The following is a 25693-nucleotide window of genomic DNA, read 5'->3' as shown; positions in this document are numbered from 1 at the left end:
TAGTGATATATCTTGTCTTGACTTATCACATCTTACTATAATTGATATATCATCTCTTGATTTCATCACACCACCTCTGCCTTATTTCTCCTCCAACATCAGTTCACTGCAGCAGTGAATGGAAAGATGAAAATGCCATTGTAACTTCAGTTTTTGATAACAGCATAATAATTTGATAAAATCTCATCAACTGCTGTTGGGCTTTTTGATGATGTGAAAACTCTTCTGGATCACATCTGCCTAAGGCTAGTGTGACACAGGCAGTGCTTTTGCAACCTGAAGAGCTGCCACAAAATCACTTACTAAAAGCCCTTGCCATCTTCAAGACAATATTTTCTTTCTGTCTGATTTTTTCATCAAGCAAAAAGCTTAGCCACGGCATGTTAGAAATACAATGAATGCAATTTAGTTTGGACCATGTCATTAAACTTAATTCACTTCAGAAGAAGCTGCTTACCCTGGTTAATTGCCCCAGCCTGAAAAGGGAGTAGTCACCACCTTCTGGCAGAGGCAAACAAGAAATCTTATGCCCGTGTGAGGAAGAATAGAATAAAGGTTATGATCTTCATCACAGATGTGATTGCACAAGCAGGTATTATTCTCATATGGTAATTTTTCATACACTTTTCTAGAAGAATTCAGAATTAAAAAAGATTTTCTTATTTTGCAAAAGAAATTGATATGATTGTGCAGTACACCAAAAAAAAGAAAATCAAACCAACCAAACAAGAAAAATTATAGCAACACTGTTGCTCTTCATTTCATAATATAAAGACATTTTTGCATAACTTAGAGCACTTTCTTAGACTTAAACCCTCAGGTAACTGACTTCCTGAAAGATAAGCCAGATCTTTAAAGAAAGAGATCACTTATGGGCTCCTGAAATTCTACTCCAGTAGCAACAGATGGTAAACACAAATATTAAAAAACCCACATTTTTGCAAGCACATTCAATACTGCCTCTTTAACTTCTTGCTGAGCTACTTCACATGTCAGACTTTCCAAAGGAAAGAGGTGGGCTAGATCAGCAAGCTTGCTAGACAGGCGTTCTGCAACTATATATGGATTTAAAAAGAAACTTAAGCCATGGGAAGCTTGAACAGTAGTATTTCACAGCCACGAACTAGCAAGAAATAATTAGAACTTCTTTCTACGAATTAGTGCAGAGGCAGAATTGTTTTATTCAAGAGGAAGATGAACTTGAGCACATGCCTTGGTTGCCCCACGGCTGGGCATATGAGACCTGCCCTGCTCCCCATGCTTCAGCATTCTCAGCCCCACCAAAAAGGGACCTGCTTAGGAGCAGTGGTTGTTCTGCTGGCCAACTCCACTGAGCACTGAAAATACAATTTTAAAGTAACACCTCTAAAAAAGATGAGGTGCTTTCTTCAAACCCCATCCACTGTTTAGACATATAATGAATGTAGTCTTGCACTTAATGGAAACTTGGCCTTTCTGCTTGGGATAGTTTTGGGTGAGGGTGTTCTTGCTGCATTTTTTTAAGGAAGAATGGCTCATTATTTATTGCTGAGCGAAACGGCAAGCGCTATTAATATTGTAGTGCTGACAGAGAAAGCATTTTCCCAGTTTGCTGTTCTTTTTTCTCTTTCCCTTGAAATGCTTGTTCTCTTTCCATAAACAGATGCAAACAGACCAAATGTTTCCTGCAAAATAAGGCAGTGAGTATGAAGTAGCAATAGCAGGGTTCATCTTGTTGATGAAAAGACTTATTTTATCGCATGTCTGCACATGTCAAAGCATAAAAATTGCACTGAGATGCAAAGTTTCTGTGTAAAGGTGTTTTCCTGCAGCCAGTTTTATGATGTGCTGTATAAAGATGACAAGAATTCTGGCATGAACTGATGAAGTAGAATGGTTTTTGGCTCCTTTCTCCCAAGTTACACCATATCATGCTAGGTTTTTGCTCTGAGACTCACAGCTACAAAGCCTTTTTGTGGCTACCAGTTGCAGTGGTGCTGTCCTGGCCAGTGAGCAAGAGCTCTGCAGAAGATGGGGATGCTCTTTGGTGGCCTGAACAAAATCACTGAGCCTGCACACACCATAATTGCTATAATTTGTCAAGCTTAAGGAAAAATAAGACTTTGGGGATATATAACTTTGAAGACTCTCTCAGCCAAATGTCTGATATTGGGCAGACTCGCCCTACCCCCAACATACCAAACAATGCATACAAAAATTCAGGGCAAACTGAGTTCAGGCCCCTGAAACAGCTGACCTTTAAAGCTAAAACGCTTTGCAATCCCTGACTAATCGAAGCTGCCACAACCGAGTCAGAAAGACATGCTGGGAAAACTGAACATAAGCATTTCTTATTGCTATGAGAAGACTGATATGATCTCAACCTAATATTTTTCATTCTTTTTTTTTTTTTTTTTTTTTTTTTGTGCTGGAAGGACAGACTGAAGCTCTGCCGTTCCTGGCTGATGCTTTAAATACAAATCTACCAGACCTCATGCTTGCTTGACCAGAATATCTTACTTTAATGTTGTTTTTGTAATTATAATTACTGTTATAATGCAACAGGATTATGTTGCCCTGGAGGTTTTTTCTCCCTGATATGAAGAGTATGGCAAATAGTCTAGTCTTTATTCCTGCAGTTTATCCCTACTTCCTATCCCAGGAGCACTGGAACTGTGAAACTACCAACAGCTACCCAGAGTTGGATAAATATAGGTATAACAGTAACTGCAAGAAAGGAAGGAGACTAGGCTGTAGCAGGAAAATGTTACCTTTGCATTAAGCTTGTGAAGCTATAGTGAAGTATATGATGCAACCAGAGCTCTACAGCTTTATTTCCTGGTCACATAGCTTGAAGCCACAGGACAGTAATTCAAAACATTGGTTAGAGGCAAGAAATGTAAGAAAGAATTGTTTGAGGAAATATAATGTTTTAGACAAAACTGTTAAACAAGCTAGAGAAAGTAGCAGCTTCCTAAAATAAATAAATAAATAAATAAATTAAATCAAGCACCTCAGAAAAAAAAAAAAAAAAAAAGCTCTTTTATTGTTCAGCATTTAGTGTATATGTTTTTCTGGGAAGAGATTGTCATTTTTTGTTGTTTGTCCAGAGCTTATTGCTGCAGGGTATTACTCATAAGCAGAGCTTGATAGTGAAAAGTAGATAAGAAATGGCATCAGGAGGTAGTAAGAGTTGTAAGCAGCAGCCCAATGGTACATCTGTTTTCTCACATCGCACATTCCCAGCACTTCAGTGTACACAGGGCTTAAACAGGTTTGGACTTCATGCTCTCTTTGGGGCTGGGTGATGGTGAAACTGTTATGGCAACGTAAAATCCATGATGAGAGGGATTACGCACCCAGTTAGTAGATGACTGCAACATCAGAAGACTGTGGAAAAGACAAGCAGGATAGGTAAAGCAGAAATGCCTTGCTCCTACTAGAAATAAATCCTAGTGAGTTATATTTATGGGTTTCCCAGACACCATTCTTTCCAAATCCAGCAAATCTGTGAATGAGTCACCTTGTTCTGACGCACAGGATTACACTAAACTGAAGACCTCTTAAACTACTGCATTTGTAATGCTTAATGATTCTTTTCTCATTTTCCTACACATCTACAAGTGGAAAGTACCAGAGAGATAGTGCTGTTCAGCCATCTCTGCACTGTACTGCAAAAAGCACACGTGCCTCTTTTCAGAAGTGGTCTCCGCCGGTTTGAAGCAGGGAGAAGTATTTTCAGTTGTTACATGCTAGAGCTTGTTGGTAACAATTGCCTTGTTCCTGTTGGATATTTTGTTTTAAAGAGCTTAAAAGCCAGAAGAGCTGGGGGGTTGACTGAAAAAGGTTTTGGGGGGATTTCAGGTTTCCAGTAGCATGATCAGTGAGTTATGTGAGGATTTAATTTTCTTCTGGATTCCTTGGAAACCACCTATAAATAGTTTAAACTTAGCTGGCTGGTTTCTTCAGTCTGCCTGGTTCCTCAGTGTGTGCTCTCCATGAAGGCTACCTTGGGTTTTTATCACCTCATCATTGCTCCTGGTTCACTGATAACAGCTGGATAAAGGAAATCCTCATGTAGACTGAAGTCCCTCTGCTCCACCAGTGCTTCTGTGATTCAAACTGTTCAGATTTTTTTTCTTCCATAGTGGCTGTTATTAAAAAAATATTAACAGATGGAAGACAAAATGCTTAACCTTGCTCATGTTATCATCTCGACAGGGTATTTCCAGGGAGGATGCTTTCACCAATTTCAGGCTAGCTTTACATTTCTTGCCCCATATTGGGACATGTCCTGGGTTCAGCTATAGCAGTCATTTTTCTCCTTCTTAGTAGCTGGTGCAGTGCTGTGGTTTTTTAACTTTCAGCCTGGGAACAACGCTGATAGCACTGATGTTTTTAGTTGTTGCTAAGTAATGTTTATTCCAACCAAGGACTTTCTCAGTCTCATGCTTTGCCAGGGAGGAGGGGAAGCCGGGAGGAAGCAGAGACAGGACACCTGACCCAAACTGGCCAAAGGGGTATTCCATACCACAGCACGTCATGCCCAGTATAGAAACCGGGGGGAGTTACCCGGAAGGCCCAGATCACTGCTCGGGTCGGGCTGGGTATCGGTCGGCGGGTGGTGAGCAATTGTATCCTCTCTCCTTGTTATTTCACTAATCATTATTCTCACTGGTGGTAGCAGTAGTGGTTTTGTATTATACCTTAGTTGCGGGACTGCTCTTATCTCAACCCGTGGGAGTTACATTCTTCCGATTCTCCTCCCCATCCCTCCGGGAGCCAGGGGAGGAAGGGGGGGAGTGAGCGAGCGGCTATGTGGTTCTGAGTTACCGGCTGGGCTCAAACCACGACAGGACAGCACTTTGCTGTAAGTTTGAAAAGGTGTTTCTAGATGTAGTAATATAAATATTGCTGTGGTAGCTGGTGCAGCTGCAGGACCTAGCTATGAACCAACCAGCTTGGTAACTATTTGCTAGCAGTGTAACCTCTGTGGACCAGAACCCACTGCATTCTGCAGTGTCATGAGTGAAGTCAGGTAAGTATCTGCACATTGATCTGGCCACAAAAAGCTGCTGTCAGTACTCAAGATAACACAAGTCTAAAAGCTGCATCTGTGCATGGCAACCCAATATGTTATGACTGCTGGGAAAGATGACAGTAATCCCACAAATTTCCCCAGCAAGCAGCCCATACCTCTGATTTATCATCTAATGACTTTTGGTCTCCAAGGTTATCATTCTGATAACTCTCCCGAGGACTAGAATTTATAGTGTTAGAAAATTAGAATTACAAGCATGAAATTAGAAGGGCATGTCTAGCTGAACTTCTAATAGCAGTGGGTTTTTTTCTTTAAACTGATGTATTTCTTCCCTGACTCCCTTGAGGTTCTCAGAAATCACTGGATTTATTCCACTATGTCCATCGTTTCAAAATTCAATACATGTTTCATTTCAGGCAGCACTTAGAGAAATTTGCCATATTTATAGAACATATAAGCAATTCCAAGACAGCTTCCCACTGCTGTCTAGGAAGAGCCAGTGTCCAAGAAAAACACAGCAAGAATAGTGCAGCTTGATCTTTGTTAGCTTGTATCTTAGAAGAGCCACATCATTGATGTGCAGCACACAGCTGCACCTAAATAATGAGGAAATCCAACAAACTGAGGTCTGTCCTTCTTCCAGAGGCACATGCTAACTATCCTGAGACAGATATTGTTATTAAGGAGACTCACAAAATAATCACTTAAGGAAGACAAGCAAGTGGTTTTCTACTCTGAGGAGTGCACTCTCATGTGCTAAACGTAGTACAGGGAGAAAAGGACCTAGCAATCAGAGGATAAAATATTAGATGTTAAAAATAGTGAATCTCATCCCACTCTTGACTGGAATCCCCTGTGGGGTTTTTTCTTAGATAAATGAAAAGGGAAAGGGGAAAGAAGAACTGTTAAGCTTATTTCTCTGTGGCCTGTAGCAGTAAACCTTATCTTCATGAGGGCTGACAGTTCTGAGAAGGATTGCAGCCCTGAACCCCACCTGCCATGGAACAGGCATGAAGGAAAGTGCTTTCTCGGCTGCACTCTCGCTCCGTTCTGAAACTTCAAACTCTCAGTTCTCAGTTTGAACTCTCAGCCCTAGATTTCTGCCTGTTGCACAGACAGTTGTGGAAAGAGCATTTGCTGGAACAAAAACCCTAAAAACCTCTTAACTCATTGGGATCTCTTTCACAGGTGACACTGGTGTGGGGAAACAAATCTCTCCAACAGGATGGCCAGTTTTTATATGGATGGCTGTGGGAGCCTCCACTGCAACGGTCCTTGCAACAGCATCTTCAGCTGGATCACGTGAGACTCTCCAGGCTACTGTTCTGCTGCATGCATACATCCAGCTCGGCTAAGGAGCTATAAGACTGCTCTGGCAAGCACATGCTCTGTTTCTGTCACCTTAAACTGTGAACTAAGCATCTCCTAACTATCAGCTATGTACAAAATACTGTCCTATGTGAACATGTGTTGGAACAGTTTCTACTGAACATTGGTCATTCTCTGTGCTCGGTTTGGTCAGTTCTTCAGGCAGAAGGGCTCAGAGCAGCTACTGGGACAGGTAGGTTTCCCACCTGAGCTGTTACTCTGCGTGCTAGAGCATGCAACTAGTACCTGGGGTCTGCACAGCAGGTGCTGCCTGAGGGGATTTCTGGGCCTTCCTAGACCTTCATCTAGAGAGGTCGCGCAGCTATGAGTGGAGTGCTCCAACGGCTCCTCTATACAGATGGATGGAGATCTGGGAAAATGAATATTATAATTATGATTTAAGTGTTATAGGCCTCGCCACAAGCCACACCTTGCCACAGAGCATTGCTGTGACAGTATTCATACTACTGCTGAGGTTTAGTTTTGTCTACATTCTTTCTCAAATGGACTCTTCTCTGAGCACCTCTGGAACTCACTGGCTAAGATTATTCATACAGGCCTCAATTTCTCCAGCAAAGCATTGAACTAATTGTAATTTGCATCAATAGGAACAAACCTGCTCCTCTCTGTGCTGTGTACCTTTAAAGGCCCTCTGAGCTCCCACCCTGATGAAACACATCTGCCACAGAGTAACTCAGAAAGGTTTCCAACCATTCTCCATGCTCCGTGTCCTGTTTAAGAGCAGGATGTGGCTGCTAAGGATTTGGCTGGTCTGTGAAGGGATTTGACGTTTAGGTCAGCTGCCTTGACCAGAGGCAGATCTGACCCACTGCCCTTCTTCTGGAGAAGACAAGGAACAGCTGCTTGAGCTGCAAATGCCAATGGGACTGCTAAAGGCTTCCTCCTGCATGGGCCTGGCGACCACACAGCAGGAGTGATGGATTTGGGCAAGCATGGCAGCACCCAAGCAGCATTGCCAGCCCTGAGGCATATAAGGAACATCCAGGCTGGCACAGGGGCACAAGAGTCTGCTGGTGGGGAAAAAAAAAAGGCTGTTAAAATACGAAAGTCTGGTGAAATGGAAGCCTGGAGCAGCTACCTACTGAGCTACAAGGCACTCATGTTAACAGCCTCTGAACTGGCACTGTAAGCTTGGAAAAATAAATATATGCACATATATACACACAGAAGAGATTCTGCTGTAGAGCGTTTCTAGCCGTGTGCATGGCTAAGAATAAGTGCAAGGAACGGATTAGTAGCAAGTGTTGTCTGACCCAGATATTTTAGCAAAATAAAAGGGATTGCATTCAAACAGCAAGGGAAAGTCGACTTTGACTTTAAAGTGAGAGATGTGTATATTTAAATATTCCATAGTGATGTCATGGCAGGAAGTTAAGTCCCTTTTTTTTTCTGGTTTAATCTTAATGGAAAGGGTAAGAAAATATTTCAGCTGTACACCTACTGCTATGCCTCTAAGCAGTGTGCTGCAGGGAGCAGCTGTCTGTCTTTCAGAGCTGTAATATGCAGGATATATCCCCATGCACCATGGCTGCAGAAGTCCCAGTTCCCCTGTGGTTACAAGGAATTACACTGCCATGATCACATTGCTAACTACGGTCCACAGCAGTCAAAGTGTACACATAAAAAGGCCCACTAACTAATCCTTGCAAAATCCAGTAAGGTAAAACACACATACTGTTATCTGTGTTCTACAAGGAGATGAGCCAAAAAAGAGAGAAGGCATTAGTAATTACTTGTAAGTTAATCTTAAAGCCCCCAAATCTATGAATTGCTACTTTCAGTAGTTCCTTGGATGTCATGATATTTTCTTAAGGAGGTAACCAGCCTCATACTCACTAAGGGCAAGCCAAATTTCTATGCTAAATATCCCCAAAAGCATACCACAACAGGTTTAGGTATTGAGCCAAATGAAAGATGATGACAGAGTGTAATATATTGTAGGAATCACACTTGGTCTGATCAAAGAAACTGTTTAAAACCTGAATTTAAATGCAGAGCAAGTGCTCAAATGCCCTGCAGTGACACAGGCTGCCAAGGCTGCCCCTTTCCCCCGCCTCTCTGGGTGCCGAGCAGAGGCTGCATGCGTTCCTTCCTCAGGGCAAGCACTGCCTGGGATCTGACACAGCAGCAATGATGAGAAGTGTGGAGGGAGAGAAAAGAGATGTTACTCTTCCTACTTACACCTACTTTTAACTCTGTGTGTTTATACAGGCCTTTATGGTTTTTTTATGGTTGGCCCAAGTTCAGCAAGAACAAATTAGGTCAGCAGCTGGACAAAGCCTTGGCATTTCTGACCTATGACAGTGTGGGAGCATCCAAGTTTGCATCCGAGCATGCCCTGGGGTCCAGATAAGCTTCCAGGAAAGATTTGACACTTTCTTTTTCATGTCTGAGGGGTGCAAGCAGCAGCAACCCTGGATATTGGGTTTTTAGTAGATTACATTACTGAAAAGAAATATTTTGAATGTATTAAACAGCTGTCAGCCTCTGATGTTGTTCAGCAATTTGAACTGTTGATCTTTTACATAGATTTTTTTTCCTGAAAGAAAATATTTAGTTAATACCATTAAATCAATGAAAAAATACACTTTCCTGCCATCCCTGGAGACATTCAAGGCCAGGCTGGATGTACTCAGGATGTCCCTGCTCATTTCAAGGGGTTTGGATGAGATGACCTTTGGAGGTCCCTTCCAACACAAACTATTCTATGATTCTACCATATATTCTCTTTGATTTTTACTAATTTGCAAGCACCTCTGTCTCTACTCATAGTCGTTGTGGGAAAATGCTGGTTTCACATTTTTTCTGGCTCATACTTGTTTATGATTTCTTCTGATATGGTCAGTTTCTTGTATTACATGTAGTTTAAACTGAAAATACATGGTGGTAAAACAAAATTTCTGGACTGTTTTGTGGGTTACCCTTAAATTGACTCGTAGAGGTTCAGAAGCATAAAGCAATTAGTGGGAAAAGGAGAAAGGGCTAATATATCTGAAGGGACATGTGGTCAACCCATTTTCCAGACCTCCTCCCACGGTGTTTGAAACTTGTGAGCTCACCTGCATGACTCGCTGGCGGGGATGACCATACAGAAAATGTCTGTTTCCTTAGACCCTTAGTCTTGTGAGGACTCAGCACATGCTTCGCTTTCTGAATATAACTAACCTTGATGAGTTTGGTACAGTTTGAGGACTGTGTACATGAACAACACAGTTAAGTATAGACAGGAATGTGGCCTTCAGCCTTAATTTTTCCAAAAGCACAAATGGAAATGGCCAGGGGAGGTTTAGATTAGAGATTAGAAAAAAATTCTTCACTGAAACGGTTGTCAAGCATTGGCACAGGCTGCCCATGGCAGTGGTGGAATCACCATTCCTGGAGGTATTTGAGACATGTAGATGTGACACTCAAGGACGTGGTTTGTGGTGGGCTTGGGGCAGTGGCAGGTTAAGGGTTGGACATGATGATCTTTAAGGTCTTTTTCAGCCTAAACAATTCTATGAGAAGCAGGCCCATTTTTTTCTTCTTTTGAATCTACAGGAATTATGTTATAGCGTGCTCTGTCATCTCATGGTATGTGAGGATCAACACAATTTTAATTAGGCACATAAAATACATAAAGAACAAATGGGAGGTAGTATTACAGCTTTAGAAGAGCCCCTTGGGGCTGCAAATGTGTCCTGAGTCCTGTGTGTGTCCGTGCAGGAGCCACCAAGAGGCCACTGAAAGGGTCTTCTCACAGAGCAATCTGCATGGGTACAATACTGGCCTTTCCAATGTCAGTTCAAGCTTCTGCTTTGGAGCCAACACAGCCAAGGCTTAACCTTCAATATTTCTAGTACTTTTGATAGACATTGCTTGTTTTTTTGCAGAAAAAAATCAGAAGGTACAGCTCCACCCTCCTCTTGTGTGTCAGGTTTGTCTCTGCCACCCTCTCTTTTTTCTAGACATCCAGCTGTTTTTTGCAATGGTTTCATTGCAAGGGTTGATCTGCAAGTGATGACTACTGAGGGACTCTTCTTTTGGATTTGTTACAGCATCACAGAAACAGGGCTGCTCTCAAAGGATCTGGTGGCTAAGGCTGCCTGCTTTCAAATCTGCCACCAACCAATTCTCTCCAAAGAGTCACCTTCAAGATCCAGAGTCCTGGACACCAACATTGGAGCCTCCTGTCTGCACCTGGTCCAAGAGAGGAGGGGAGGTATGACTAGAAGGGTATGCTGCCTGTGCCTGTACTGTCTCTCACAGATCCTACAGTTACTAATGCTGATGGTAGTGCCCAGAAGTGTGAATTTATGCAAACCACTGAGGACTGCTAAAACTTTGATGCTTTTAGAGACATTACTTTGAGGTCTTAAAGTCCTGTCTGCTTACGTCAGAAATAGTATCCACATTCAACACATTATAATGCAATCATAGAATGGTTGGGGTTGGGAAGGACCTTAAGATCATCTAGTTCCAACCTCCCTGCCACAAGAAGGGATGCAGCACACTATACCATGTCGCCCAAGGCTCTGTCCAACCTGGCCATTAGTATATGCTGTTTCTTACCTGTTACGTGTTAGCTTCAACAAGTGGGGTATGGTTTTCTTCATACAGTCTTACATCACCTACAAACCCTTCTGTTTCTAATAGACATTGGGAATATGATGAAAGAGAATATTCTTTGCCATTCCAGAGAAGATTAGACACATTTTTATTTGCTAATACATTCCAATTCCAATATATTTACTGCTGTAACAGCTGGACAGAAAAGGATGTTTGGTAACCAATGAAGCAACTTGATAAAGTTATGAAGTCTGCAGGGGATTGCTATTGTGTTACTATGTGTCAGTCCGTCAGTGTGATTATGTATCCAGTTAGTTACAGTTTAAAACAGTTTATATATTAGATGAAAAGATTAAAACGAAATTTTAAGTAGGAAAACAACAGAACAGAAATTTTCTAAATTAGATATGATTTATTTTTTTAATCATGTGTGGCAATGGATTGGTTTGTTTGCATTAGTCAAGGAAATGTTTTAATCACTCAGCTGTTCCTAATCAAATCCTACAGATAATTGTCTGAAAAGGTTTGATAACCAAAACCATTTGTAAATGCCAACACTTTAATGCACCTCAGCAGAAATAACGCTCTGCTGAAAATTTGTACCAGAAGTATTCTTTGCCATGATGCTTTTTCTCATGCAACAACTTTGTCCCCAGGCTAGCCATCGCAAATCAATAATGCTACCAAACAGCTGGTGGTCAACAAGAACAGTTAGAAAGTATTAATTTGATTAACAGTAGCAAATTCTGTTTTTGTAAATCATCTGGAAATAACACAGTGAACAATTTAGGAATTACAACTCATATCTGGAAATGCCTAGCATTTGTGGAAACTTATGTTTCCAGAAACAACCAATGGTTCCCGTGTTATTCATCGTGCTGGTTCCCAGACAACTCACAGCCCCAAAAAAATAAAAAAAAGAGAAGAGAAAATGCTACTGTCTGCAAGTAAATTACAAGTAAGCCAAGTGTGAGCAAGCCAGTTACAATATAGACCAAATATTTCCAAGATTCATCTTTGACTCTGCCCTGTCGAAGGCACGGGTAAAGTTCTCAACACTTTCAGCATGCCTTAGAGAAACCTTGTTTGGAAAATGCAGTCCTCATTGTCTGAGTATCTTAGTTACTAAGGTAGTTATTTTATCCATTTAAACTAAGGCAGCTTTGGCCTCCTGATCCTTTTTGTCACTGCAGCAGAAGCAACAGCAGCAAACGTGGAGATACCATTCTCAGAGGTGTGTTCACATTCTAGACAGTGAATTAAGTCTCAGGTGATCCCTTTTAGATAAAAGGAGGGGAAAGGATACTGATAAATGGAATAAGACAAGCAAAAGATTTTATAATGTGCAAATAATGTTATTTAAATAATTACCCCTGAACTAGTGGTTTTAGCTATGATATATAGTTTGTAAGTCTTCTCAAAAACTGTCGTATAATGCTCATTGCTCGCTTTTACCCTTCTGAAAATATTATGCATACATTTTCAGGAATGCAAGAAACCACCACAAAACAAGCTTGAGTTTGCAGCCCATAGTTATCCATGATCCCAATTGGACTACTTCAAAAGAAGAAGGTTATTTTTAATAGATGTCTAAGTGTGTTTTGATTAGTGCATCCATCTCAGCAAGCAGACCTCCTCGTTAGTTCAAATTCTTCAGTGTTACAAGTTAATCAAAAGATTACACACTCCTGTCTATGGTGGAGTTTTGGTTTTTGTTTGTCAGAAATTAATGTTAGAGAGCTTGGCCTGGTGCTTTGTAGGTTGGACCAGTTCAAATGTATCAGTAGTAGGAGAAGATGAGCAAAATGTGGTTCTTTGAAGATAAATACATAAAAACATGTCAGTAATTGCAACTGCCTCTTACTTGCAGCATGGGTGACAAATCCTGGATGGCAGCCCAACCCCACAGCCCTTCTGAAAGTGCAGTTTCCTGGGGCAGCAAAGGTCAAGTACACCTCAAAATCATGCTCTGTGCAAGGTGCTTTGGGAGGCAAGTGTGAAGGTAAGTAGAAAATGAAAGAACCTGTATGGTTTCAATTCTCAAAGAAATCTTTGCTGCTATTCCAAGCATTTTCATTTGTGGTAAACTACTCCTTCACCAAATTTGCATTCAAATGACTCCAGTGTAACAAGAGGTTAAGAAAACACAGAATGTGTCACCCCTTGCCATCATCCTATGTGCAAATGTATAAAAAATGAGTGATTTTGAAGTCCAGTGCCATACCACTCTAGCAACATAACCTGCAAAATATACTGTAAGATGACAGAATAAGCAGTGATTTAGCAGGTTTGAAACCAAGGGTGAAATCCCACCTCCCACCAAAGGTGTGGCACAGTGCCAGGGGCCAGCTTTTAACCAGAGTTTATTGCTAATATATCACACTGTGCAACAGAGGAGACAGAAAGGGGAATATTCATTGCCTTTTTTATTGTTTCACAGCAATATTTGTGCCTCTGAATGTGTCTGCCTTAAGCTATTTGGTAAATGAGGTGAAAGAGGCCACACACTCCCACTATTCCTTTCTTGTTCAGTCATTGTTGCTGCCACTTACAGATTTAACACTGGAAACTTAATTGCATAGGGTCTTCCCTGGGAGAAGACTGGGAGAGGATGGAGAGGCAACCCCGCGGTTGTAGACAGGCTCTCTCTGCTCTGAAGGCTGCTGGCACTGAGCAAGCAGTGCACGTTGCAGCCATTTAATCCACAGAGAGTTGTTCTGCCTGTGGGTTACTCTTGTACAGAGGATGAGTTGTTCTGCCCTACCTTCCAGACTTGAATATACCCTCTTAATTTTCATTTCAAACAGTTGTCACAGCTTTGCTGTGCTTTGGTTGAACCTCCTTAGGGATCTGAATATTAAAGTGTTCGAAATGCCTCCAAAACTGCTTGCTGTGAAATGGAACCATTTATTCTGCTACAAGAGGGAAGCTGCTCTTCTTTGTGCTTCTGTGGGTTTGGGCACTGAGATCCTTCAGCAAGTTGATGCTCGTGCACCCCCTGTCTAGCCCTGGAGGAAACCCTTCCAAGTCTCCCATGGCACTGCAGTGCTGTTGTCTCAGGCTTTCCAGCACCCCAGGAAGACAGTCTGTAGGAAAATCAGGTTGATCAGCTGGCACAGGCTCTGGGAGCATAAAACCCAGTAGGATTAATGTACCAGAATGGACTGATTTGTGAGAACAAACGTGGTGTTCAGAGGCCCTGAATGCCAGCAGCAAGGTTGGGGCTTTCTCATCCAAGTCAACCAAGCCGGAAGAGCTGTAATATTTGCTAAGTCTAAATCAGCCTGCAAACTTCATTCAGTCCAGCTTCTTTCCATTAAAGCTGATCATATGTCTTTGCTTCTTGACTGCAAATGTGGAAACAGGCAGGTAGTGTTCCTGCAGCTCTTCAGAGCACCCCATGCACTTATGGCCTGCAGAGCCATAAGCCAGTCATCTTAAATGCTGGTTCCTAAGCCGTGCCATTGTGAATAACAGTCGTAAATTGTAGCAGGAGGTATAAATTCCCAATCGATATTCTGCACCAACCTCAGGCATGGGAGAATAACGCAGTGTTAGAACTGCTGAATGAGTGCTCTGTGTGCACCGAGTCATTAAAAACCTGTGGAACAGTCAATCATGACTGCATGAAAATAAATATAGAGCTGAAGGTAAATAGTACCCCTTCACCTGCCCCTTCAAGTAGAATTTTATAAGAATGTTTGTTAAAGGGAATGATTTTTTTTTAACAGGGAAATTTTGGTATATTTCAATTGAAACCGTATGCTTGGACTTCTGCTGCTTAAATACAAAGTCAGCATAGTTTTAAATTTAATACACTGTTAAAACCACTTAAATAAAAATCTGAGTGAATGTGTTAGGATACGAAAAGGACGTTTTCCAACTCCTAAAAACCAGATCTGGGAATACAAGTGAATTTTACTACAGAAGCATGTTTTGGTTTATTCCTTTTTTGCCATATGAGGAAAGGTATAAGTGAGAGGAGATTAAATCAGTTAACTCCTAGGATGGTTTTTTGGGTTTTTTTTTTTTCTTCATTTTCCATCTTCTCCCTCACCTTTATATGCACAAAGGATACTATTATAAATACTTCAGCTTTATCTGAAGCAGAGAATAGAAAGGCTAAACCATTGTGGAGACATGTTTAATAAAACTGTGTGCAGTTGCTTAGCCTGAACAGGTAAGCTCCACTCTGAATTCATGAGCAGGGATTTTAAAGCATTGGTGAGAAGAGGAAATTTGATGACTAACCAGTATAAAATAAAACAGGATGTAGCTTTTATTCAGGAATCCATCCCTGATCATAATACGTAAGATTATGTGTGTAAATCAGAAAATGCCACCCTTACAAAAGTGGCGAAACTGAAAATTTTACAGCGTAAAATCTGCTTCAATTGTTGGGAAACCAACCTAGAGAATAGGCCTGGGGAGATTCAGCTTTCAGAAAACGTTTTTAAGACCCTGTCTCAAATGAATACATAAGATCACAGGGCTGCAAATCCTGAGCAACTGCATCAGTGCCTTAACCCCATTGGAAATGACATCAGCATTTCCCCACCAGGCTCTCTTAGATTTCTTCCAAGGCTTTTATGCAAATTCTTTTCCAACCATGCCTGAGCAGAACATGTCAAGATTGCAAGCTGCTTCTATTTTGTATGAAAGAATGCAGAGGAAAGAGAATAAAAGTTGGGGGGGGGGGCTGTGTTTAAATCCTAAAATAAATCATATTTTACTCCTAATGGTTACAGACAAGGAGAATGCATTATCACAACTAATTACTGAACTATGTATATGTAACATCTGCAAAGTATATGTTTTCACATATGGCCTTTTCACGTTCACATAGAGCATTAAAAAAACCACAGAAAGGACTGAAAATCAAATCAACATTTTAACAGCACAATCCGCTGTCTCTGTAACAAACCACATCTACAGTAATGGGAAAACTTCCCTATGTGCTGGCCAGTGATGATGCTTTCTTAAGTGTTTTCATTTCCACCTAGAAAGTGTTCTTATTTCCACTTCAGGAAGCTTGCTGAAGAAATACTAGTGACATCCCTTTTGGGGTTCAAGATTTTTCATCAACAGGCAGAAACTGCACTAGTAAAATACCAGTAAATACTCATCCTGCTTCATCTGTCCTTTAACCTCTTCCCTTCTTAGGAAGCATCTAGATGCATCACTTTTCAAAAATAACCTGAGCACATCCTCAATTTTCTGCTTAAAGCAAATTATATTTGCATAAAGTAAACCAGCACCTACTACAGAGACAGGCTGTGGTGAAAGTTCTGTTTTTCTGCCAACTTTGAGCTCATTTTAGTGTTGGCTAAAGTTAGAGGAGATTCAATGCTAATTGCATATTCTTCTGAGACAACCAGCCTGACATACCCTTTCTATTAGTAGTATTCACATTCAGCCTCATACCAAATACTTCCTAAAACTACTCGTGGGTTTTTAATTCATTTTTCTATATCGCTTATCCGAGAAGGGCCAGTGCTAAAGGGCTCAGAGGATTCTACGCCCAGAACCAGCTATGGTTTCAGGCTGAAATCTGTGAAGAAGAAATGAGTTATCAGATTCTGTCAGCCTTAAACTTAAGCTAGCAATAAAGGTGGTTTCTCTACAAATGTGTATTTCAGAAATCTCTTGTTCAGCTGTTTGAATTCTGAATTAAACACACTTTTCTGAGAAATTTAAAATTTCAGTGCAAAACCAGATAAGCATGCTGGTCCTGGAACATTCAATACAGTTCATACTTCAGCATATTCATTCCTAAGTTCTGTTGTATTTGAAAGTTATACTTAATGAATATGAAGTGTGTTATAAAAGTTTCATTCTACAAATCTTTCTTTATTCTGCCGAATTTCTGGCCTATTCTTATGGCAATTTTCCTACCAAAAAAAAAACCTAAACCCTGGCATTATTCTGTCATGGGCTATTTTATGCCCACCTCACTTCATGCCATTTGAGCATTTAGTGCTACACTCTACAATTAGAAATTACACACACGTATTTGTTAGTCTCATGTTTAAACAAGGTATCTTTATGTAAAGCCAGAGAACAGTTCACAGCAGGAAAACAGAAGCCAGTAGTCAGAAAACAACATTTATGCCCTAAAGCCTGTGGGGCCTTTAGGACCATCTGTTCTCCAAATTAAGGGCCTTATATATCTGAAACATTCTGAGGCTGCAGAGTTTACTGTGATCTGCCACAGAAATAGTAAGCACACATGAGCCAAGAAAGAAAGATGAAGCAAGCGTCACCTGAAATCCAGTGCTGAGCTGCATATTTGCCTTCTGTTTATAGGCAATTTCTGGGCTGGAGGCTGACTTTGGTGCTGTCGCAGAAGTGGTAATACAGAGTAAATTCTGCAGTTCTTTATAGTACTATAAACCTAATGCTGTTCAGTGGAAAAACAATGGCTTCATCACAGAACAGTATATCATGCCAAGTATTTGTAAAATGACAGTATCAGAACGCTGCTTTCTTTTTATTTCCAGGACTTTTTCCTCATTATATGCTTGAGCAGGCACAGAGGGTAAAAGACGGTCATCCTGAAACTAGTGGGCCTTTCAACAACGGCAGGATTTCAGTGAGGGTCTTCATGGGAGCATGCCACAAGGAGCGGCTATTTCTTGGATGCATCCCAAAAGCTCCTGGGATATCTGATCTCATACAACTATACCCCTATGGGTTCCCAGCAGAAAATGTGATGTTCAGGAGCAAACAGCTTGCTCTCCTCCCTGGTTCTCTCGACCCCACATTTCTGGTATTCCTGAGAAATTCCTTTCTGTCTTCCTTCAGTTTTATTGCCTTCTGTGCCTTCCAGATAATGCCAGAAATTACTTTTGAGAACTCTAGGCTGACACTGATATTTATATTTTTATTTCAGCCATTGCTGTGGTGTTCCTCCTGCCATGAACTGTGATGAAAATGTCTGACCCTTGAAGCCACATCTTGATGGATAAAGGTAATTGTTACTTTCAGTGTGTCTTTCAGAAAAAAATCTGATTTTCATTTGTATGCACATGGTTTTATAGGCAGTTTAGGGGTATCTATGTGAGCTTATCTCACTGCAGTCTTAAGACTTTGTCTTTTTAGATGTGATTTTGGAAAGAATAATGGCTACTCATGCATGGTATTTTTTTGTCAGTGTAAGCAAACATCTTTTCCATTGTTTGATGCTTTTCAGTTGAAATTTAGGAATCTGTTGTGTTGTAACCCTGAACCATTAATAGGTATTGCCTTGGATCAGGCTGTTGCGCATCTTTCAGTAAGTTCCAGCTTTTACCAAAGCTTTGTCCAAGGCTGCAGATCCTTTATTGCAGACTTCCTTCAGAAGCAGACATTCCAAGTGGGTTACTTAGGGAGACACTATTTTTATGTGAAATTTAAATAAAACTTGGATAATACATGTTGGATTAAAAACAGCAGTGGCGGGGAGCCAGCAGCTGCAGCAGGGAGCAACAGACACCTCTTAGTCTCTTCATGTATGAAGAGACGGAGAAAAAGTATTTACCGAGGCTGAATTTTTTACCCACTGTGGCACTGGTGAAGCATAACCATGCTGACAAAGCTATAGTTGAGTGATTTACAGTGCAGTACTTCCATGAAGAGACCTCAAAAGTGGAGTCCACCACAACGCAATTATCAGCCAAACCATCAACTGGCAGTAATGCCAGCCTGGGTGGAAACTTCTGTAGATTAAGCACCATGGCTGGCAAAGAATTAGAAACCAACTAAAATATTAGGTGAAACAAGAGCATCCTGGGAATAAAACTGATTGAAAGAGCCCCTGTTGTCAAACACAAACCGAGGACAAATGCCAAGCAGGCTCAGTTGAATAAGCTTTAAACCTTTTACAGAAAGCTGAAGCACAAAAGCTTAGCCTAATCCAACCTATTTATATGAGTGTTTTCTGAACTTAATTACAAATTTAAAATGTTTCCAAATGTGTGGAGTGTTTCTGTTTGGATAGCTAGTCTGGTCTGGCTTCTCAGCTGTGCGCAAGAAGTTGCCTGAACTTGGCAAACATTGCTCATCTTGAGGTGTGTGTATGCGTGATCTTAACTGATTCTGGGGAGACTACTTTAAAGTGATTCAATAAGTGAAGGGTTCAGCTACTACCCTTGCTGTGTCTGGGTTAGTTTTTTGTTGGTTGGCTGACTGGTTGATCTATTTTTTGCTCTTGTTTCTTGGTGTTTGTTAGTCTTCTGACCTTCAGTGCTTACATAAAGCTGTTCAGAAGGCTCTAAAGTCAATACTCAGGAACGCTGATAGCACAGTTTATCGTGAAGTGTTAAAGGCCGCACTGAGGGTGAGAGCTTGTATTCAGTGCTGCCGTGTCATACCTTAAAGGGCCTGGCCATGTAGTTAGCCCATCACTGCACACCCAGGAACCTCCCAACCTGCCCATTGGCAGTGGGACACCCAGCAACAGAGTCAGCAGCCAGTCACCAGAGCCAGTTACGTGGAGAGAGGGGCCTCACTTGAACCTCTAGAGGAACTGCAAGCAAAGAGAGGAAGAGCTTGTGGAGCTCAGCACACTTGAGAAGCTAGTCTCTACAGCTTCATGCATGCACCCAGAGACAGGATGGGCTTGTGATTATAAAAAATGAAGATGCCATGAGGGAAGGGGCTTGTCCCCTAAGGGGCTTGACCCTAAGCCCCATAAAGCTCTTATCTGCAGTGCCCAGCATGAAAAAAGCAGAGGTACAACAGAAGTGTCTGGCCTGTTTCCCAATAAAGCTAACTGTAAGCATTATAGTTATTTACAACATGCAGAATGATAGTTAAAATATTTACATTAAAGAGGGAATATAAATATGTGTGCACGCAAAGCCCTCGCCAACAGCAGTGGGGGTTTTAACTCTGGATGACTGCAGGATTTGGTATAATCTCTGCTTGCTGGTGATATTTTACATGAAAGAGGAAAGATGACAATGTAAAAGGAGCTGCTAACTTTACAGACCTTCTTTTTGCTATCTCACCTTGATTTAACAACTCAAAATATAGCAAAGACAGATTTATATGAGCTACATGCAAGGTTCAACCCTGCTGTAATCCAGCTACTAGACTGATGCAGAATGATGTTTCATGAAACACTTAAAATTTTACATGGTCAGCCCTGTAGGATAAACTGTATTTGGACTTTCCTCAATCACATCTGACATTTTAAGATCAGATTTTATGTTTCATTTCCATATCAAGGTGTACTGCATTGCACTTTATACTTGAACTTGGTGTGGTGGGAGGTGTCCCTGCCCATGGCAGGGGGATTGGAACTGGATGATCTTAAGGTCCTTTCCAACCCTAACTATTCTGTGATTCTGTGAACCCGCATCTTTTTCCTTTTCACGTTTTTGATCAGTGGGGGAACTAAGCGTGTTTGCAGCTTTGCCGAGTCCCCCCGTGTTTGCGAGAAGCTGCCGTGAAACTGAGGTGATGAGCACAGGAGTCGTCTCTAACGGGAAAGAGAGGAAAGCTGAGCCATTCCAGGTTTGGGGGTTTTGTTTATTAAGACGATAAAGGTGTACGTGTCTCCCTGCACCGCCCCCGGCGCTGGACAGCCCCTCGGAGGCGATGCCGGGGGGCGGTGCCCACCGGGGCCTTCAGCCGGTGCCCGAGGCGGGCTGGGGAGGGGAGCGGCCCGGCCCTGCCCGGCGCTGGGGACGCTTCCTTTCCGCGCCTTCTGCCGGGCTTTTAAAGGCGGTGCGCCTGCTCCCGGCCCCAGAGCGCCGCCAGGCTTCTGAGCTGCCAGCCGCCCGCCCGCCCGCCAGCCACTCGGACCCGACCCAGCTCGGCTGCCGCGGAGCCCCGGTGCTCGCGCGGCGGCAGCGGCGGGGCCAGTGGACCCCCCCATGGGTGTCAGCTGGGGACAGCGTGGCGGGGCACGGCCCTAGGCTGCCCGGCGCCGGCCACAGCATGCCGGCAGCGCTGCGCCTGCTGTGGCTGTGGTGCCTGTGCAGCTTCTGCCGCGGGTACTTCGAGGGCCCGCTGTACCCCGAGATGTCCAATGGGACCCTGCACCACTACTTCGTCCCCGATGGGGACTACGAGGAAAACGACGACCCCGAGCGGTGCCAGTTGCTGTTCAGAGTGAGCGAGCAGCGGCGGTGCGGCACGGCGACGGCGGGCGGCGGGCTCAGCCTGCGGGAGGAGCTGACGGTGTTGGGCCGGCAGGTGGAGGACGCGGGCCGGGTGCTGGAGGGCATCGGCAAGAGCATCTCCTACGACCTGGACGGTGAGGAGAGCTACAGCACCTACCTGCGCCGAGAGTCCGCCCAGATCAGCGACGCCTACTCCAGCTCGGACCGGTCGCTAAGCGAGCTGGAGGGCAAGTTCCGTCAGGGCCAGGAGCAGGGGGCTCGGGAGGAGGCTCGCCTGGGCGACAGCTTCCTGGGGCTGCTGCTGCACGCCCGCGCCCTGCTCCGGGAGACCCGACACATCTCCAGCGGGCTGCGGGACAAGCACGACCTCCTCGCCCTCACCGTCCGCAGCCACGGCGCACGCCTGAGCCGCCTCAAGCACGACTATCTCCGCGCCTGAGACGGACCCCGAGCCGGCTTCCAGCCCCCCGGACTGAGCTCTGCCTGTCAGGAGCACCGCCGCGCCCGGAAAAAAACTTATTTATTATGTTTGACTGCCTAAACAAATAGCGCGTTTCTATAGACCAGGAGGGTAGAGGTATGTTTAAGTTAATATCCCATATTTAAAAAAATCGCTTTTGTTATGTCGTTCATCTTTGGTTACAAAGCAAAGTGAGCTTTCTCGTCTCCAATTCCCCGTCGTTGGTTTATGTATCACTCGTTCTATTGCAGCTCACCTGCTGCAAATGTGGATAAGGCAAGGTGCTCTCCTGCCGCTCCCAGACTCATGTAACAGATGCTTAAATTGCTTTTGTACTCTCCTTCGGGGTGAAACCTCTGCCTATCTATTAACTTTCTTAACCTGTTGTAATGGTATGTACCCTATGCACGTTAAACGTTGTTTTCTTACATAACTTAAAGCTGTCATTATTTCCGTTTGTGTTCTGAAAGGTGGAAACTATTCTGGCAGGATTTGTACTCTTCCAGGCTTGCTTATCTGTGACTTTAAGCTATCACAACCCCAAGAGCCAGCCAAAAAGGCTGATGTCAGATCACAAGAATGTTGATGCACGTCTTTGTAGTAAGAAGAAGGAGCCCTAGCAGTGATTGTAGTTTCAGATCCCAAATATGAGAGCCAGGTTTCCTAGAGCATGTTTCTAAAGCAGACAAAAAGGTTTTGTCTGTGCCAGCACAGTGACATTTCTTGTTGGTGCCTTTGTACTTTTGCTAGCTAAGCTGTTAACAAAATTATTTGTGTTCCTAGACAATAGCAAAAGTGCCTAGTGGGAAGGAGGGGGAGGACTGTTTGGGTTTTTAGACTCATTGTTATTTAGTTGTCAATTTGGGGTAATATGGCTACTAGGTTACAGATACTGCAGGCAGAATCACGATGAAAAAAACGATCGTATGTTGTTTTAATAAATATTTGAAAACCATGTTAAAGGCCACATTTTTTCTTTTATTGTTCTGCTTAGGTTGATCTTGATTTAAACCATGTTGTTGTAATATGTCTTTTGAGCAAAAAATTGTGAGTGCGTATATCCTGCCAAATGAAATAACTTGCTTTTTAGTAAGAACAAATAAATGCATAGACTCAAAAGGTAAGCAAGTTTCATTAAAAGCAGTACTACAAAAGGTGCTATGTGTAGGGTGGATTTGTTTGAGTTTGTTAGCCTTTTTCAGAAACTTAGCAACCTCATGGCACTGGCTGCATGATGCACAATTTAGGTTTGATCTTGTTAACTCTCCTCATGTTCAGTGATACTTTGGTCTGCAAACCATCCATTTGGTAAGTTACTCCGCAGGGCACTGTGTCAACGTAAGTCATCTGGGACCAGAGCGCTGAAGGCAGCGGTGTCTGGTGAAGGTACGTGCTTACAGAACTGCTGGACCATCCAGGCAGCTTACTTTCATCAGAGGCAGGGAGGTGTAGCTCCTAGCAGGATACTTTAGGTGTCAATTTGCACCTTAAGATCCCCAGTGTCTGTGAAGATCTACCTGGAAAACAGAAAAGGAAACATTTTATTGATTGACTTTGGTGGAACTGCTCAATGTTATGTTCAAGTCTGTTGCCAAGTTAGAAGGTATGACAGGTTCTAGCTCTTTTAAAAAATAAAGTTACTTGTGATTCTTTCCTTGCCACTAGGGTTAGCTGTAAAAACACAAGCAAAAGGGGCCATCTGAGTCACCAAGTCCTGTCTGCCTGCTATCACAGCAGACCATACAGCATTTCTGGCATGGAACAAGCTCTAGAAGTGCCTGAGGGTTTCATTGGCATCCAGACTCAAATTTCTCTCTGAATCTTGCCTGCTTAGAAGTGGGTGCCAAAGATGTCATGCCGTTTGTGCCCAGATGCTTCTTAAAAGGAGTTTTAGACTCTGTTTGCTTTCAGAGATGTTGTTTATAACACGAATTGTAAACATCAGTAAAGAAATTAAAATGTCGGGAGTGTTAGCAGTTTTAGCCATGAGAGCAATATTCAAATCCTAATAGAAAAATAGTGGTAGTAGTGTGACACACAGCTTTAAGCAGCTTGGCTAGTCTATTTGCGATAGCAAACTTCAGTCAAGCTCAAACTATCTCAACATACACAGCATACCAAAAGAGTAAATGTTTGCAAAGGGTTTACTTTCTAAAGCAGGAGATTATGTGACCCATGGAGATATATAGCATAATTCATTCTGCTCTGTACCCCTGTATTTAAGTTGGTCATCTAATGAAACAAAACCACGGTTCTTTAAAATCCACACTAATTTTTCATACGATAAATATTCGTATTTGAAAAATATCTCTCTTGATTTAGGTTTCAGCAAAATAGAAACATGTTTATCTTTGGAATTGAAACAAAATCAGAATTCTGCTCTGTAATGGCTATAAAAGGCTTTAAATGTTCTCTCTCAAAAGAAAATGCACACATCTGAGTCTGGTCTATGTGTAAGTTCACATGGTTAGTAAAAAAGGACCATCTTACGTGGATTTGGAAGCCAATACAAAACTCTTTTAAAGACATTTAAATCTACCAGAATTGGATTTACATCATTTTGGCTGGCCTAAGCAAATGAATATATTAAATGTATTGATTTTGAGTCAGAGCTGATAAGTTAAATGGCCTTTATAAATCTGCAAGAACTGAGTGTTTAGTGATATCCAGCACTTTAAAGTTTGAAATTCAAAATAATTCTTTAAAAACTACATTGCAATCCTCTCTGTAATCTTGTAATTTTCTGCTTTTGCTTTTTTAGCTGGTAAAACTTATTTAATTAGAAGAGATTAAGAACCTCTGGTTTTATACAGCCTATTTCAAACAGTAAAGGCTTTCTTATTATTGAAAACTCAATAAGGTTTTTTAAGCAGAGAGCTTTAAAAGGATGAATGTAGCAGCTATTCTGACCCAATAGCTCCTCTGGTTGTATTTAAATATTGCATCAAAGTTAAAACTAAGATTCAGCTGACATGGTCTTTCTTTTGTGGTGTTCTGGAGATTTTCAAAACACATATTGTTTTCTGAATTTATTAAAGAGTTGATGATACTGATGACAATGATTTCTGAAAAAAAAAAGAATAATAAATAATGCAGCTGGAAGAGTCAGAGCTTACTTAATACGTAAGTTTTCTTTGCAACTCAGCCTGCGATTTAATTCATCAAGAGTCAAAGCAAGCCCTGAAGAGACAAATCTCTCCAGGTAGCTTACTTTTGAAGGCAATGCTCTGCTGTGGACATTCTCACATCTACTGATACACACATGAAGAGAAAGAGGCTTAGAGTGTGAATACAGAGCAAGTAAAACCTTGGGAAAGGAAAGGCTGTGCTGGCCTTGTGACAAGTCAATGTCTAGGAATTCATGGTGGTGGTGGTAGTAAATTGTGGCATTCTAAATTACAGCTTCCAAACTGTCTCAGGTTGAGCTAACCTGGACCACACTGAGAAACAGAGAAGTCAAGGGAATCTTTCAAAAACATGGTAAGCCTTTCAAAAATCCTGTGTGCCTCAACCTGGATGAATGAATTATCTGAAGGTGTTGCTCCTGTAAGTTGTCACATGCTCACATGCAGGTTGCCAAGAGGTATACCTCAGAAGCAAGAAATATACTTGCCTTATTCAAGAGAAACAACCTGGTGAACTACAGAGAAAGCATCATCTTTCTCTGCTTATAATTACTCTGGTTATAATCTTATCTAGAAAATGTGAATTTTGTGGGGAAATTCTACCGGGTGCGTCTGTTGCTGCTGGTGTGGCTGTTTATTTAGATGGGCTTCGTGTTACTTTACCAGCTTCTTGCTCATGTATCACTTTTGTAATTGGTAAAGAAGTTTTCAGCTAACACTGAAGTGTTGTTTAGTCAAAAGTATTTGGTGGCCATTATTCCTGAAGTAACCCTGTACATTCAAAATCTGGCCTTTTTCTGTCTTTTAAAATGTATTTTTACTTACAGCCCACTGGGGAATTTATTTTCTATTACTTTAATTTTTTGGCAAGCCATTAGCAAAAATTGAACAACTTGTGGGTCTGTATTTCATTCCTGAAGTATGTGAAACTGGCAAAAATACCCCACTACGTGCTTTTTTTTATAAAGCTTTTATTAGAGTATATACATACAAAAAGACTATAGCTGTGCTTATTTTATTTTCTTCATAAAGTTGTTATCCT

General features: G+C 42.0%; 1 protein-coding gene across 1 annotated transcript; it reads left to right on the top strand.

The window, feature by feature from the left end:
- The first annotated feature begins 20345 nt into the window (after positions 1-20345).
- On the top strand, positions 20346-22753 carry FIBIN (fin bud initiation factor homolog). Its single transcript, XM_030484064.1, has one exon. The coding sequence runs from the start codon at positions 20540-20542 to the stop codon at positions 21503-21505; it is 966 nt and encodes a 321-aa protein (XP_030339924.1). The 5' UTR covers positions 20346-20539; the 3' UTR covers positions 21506-22753.
- Positions 22754-25693: the final 2940 nt, after the last annotated feature.

The sequence above is a fragment of the Strigops habroptila genome, chromosome 4 (genome assembly GCF_004027225.2).
Source record: "Strigops habroptila isolate Jane chromosome 4, bStrHab1.2.pri, whole genome shotgun sequence".
In the NCBI taxonomy this organism is placed as follows: domain Eukaryota; kingdom Metazoa; phylum Chordata; class Aves; order Psittaciformes; family Psittacidae; genus Strigops; species Strigops habroptila.
This window is presented reverse-complemented; position numbering and strand designations above follow the sequence as displayed.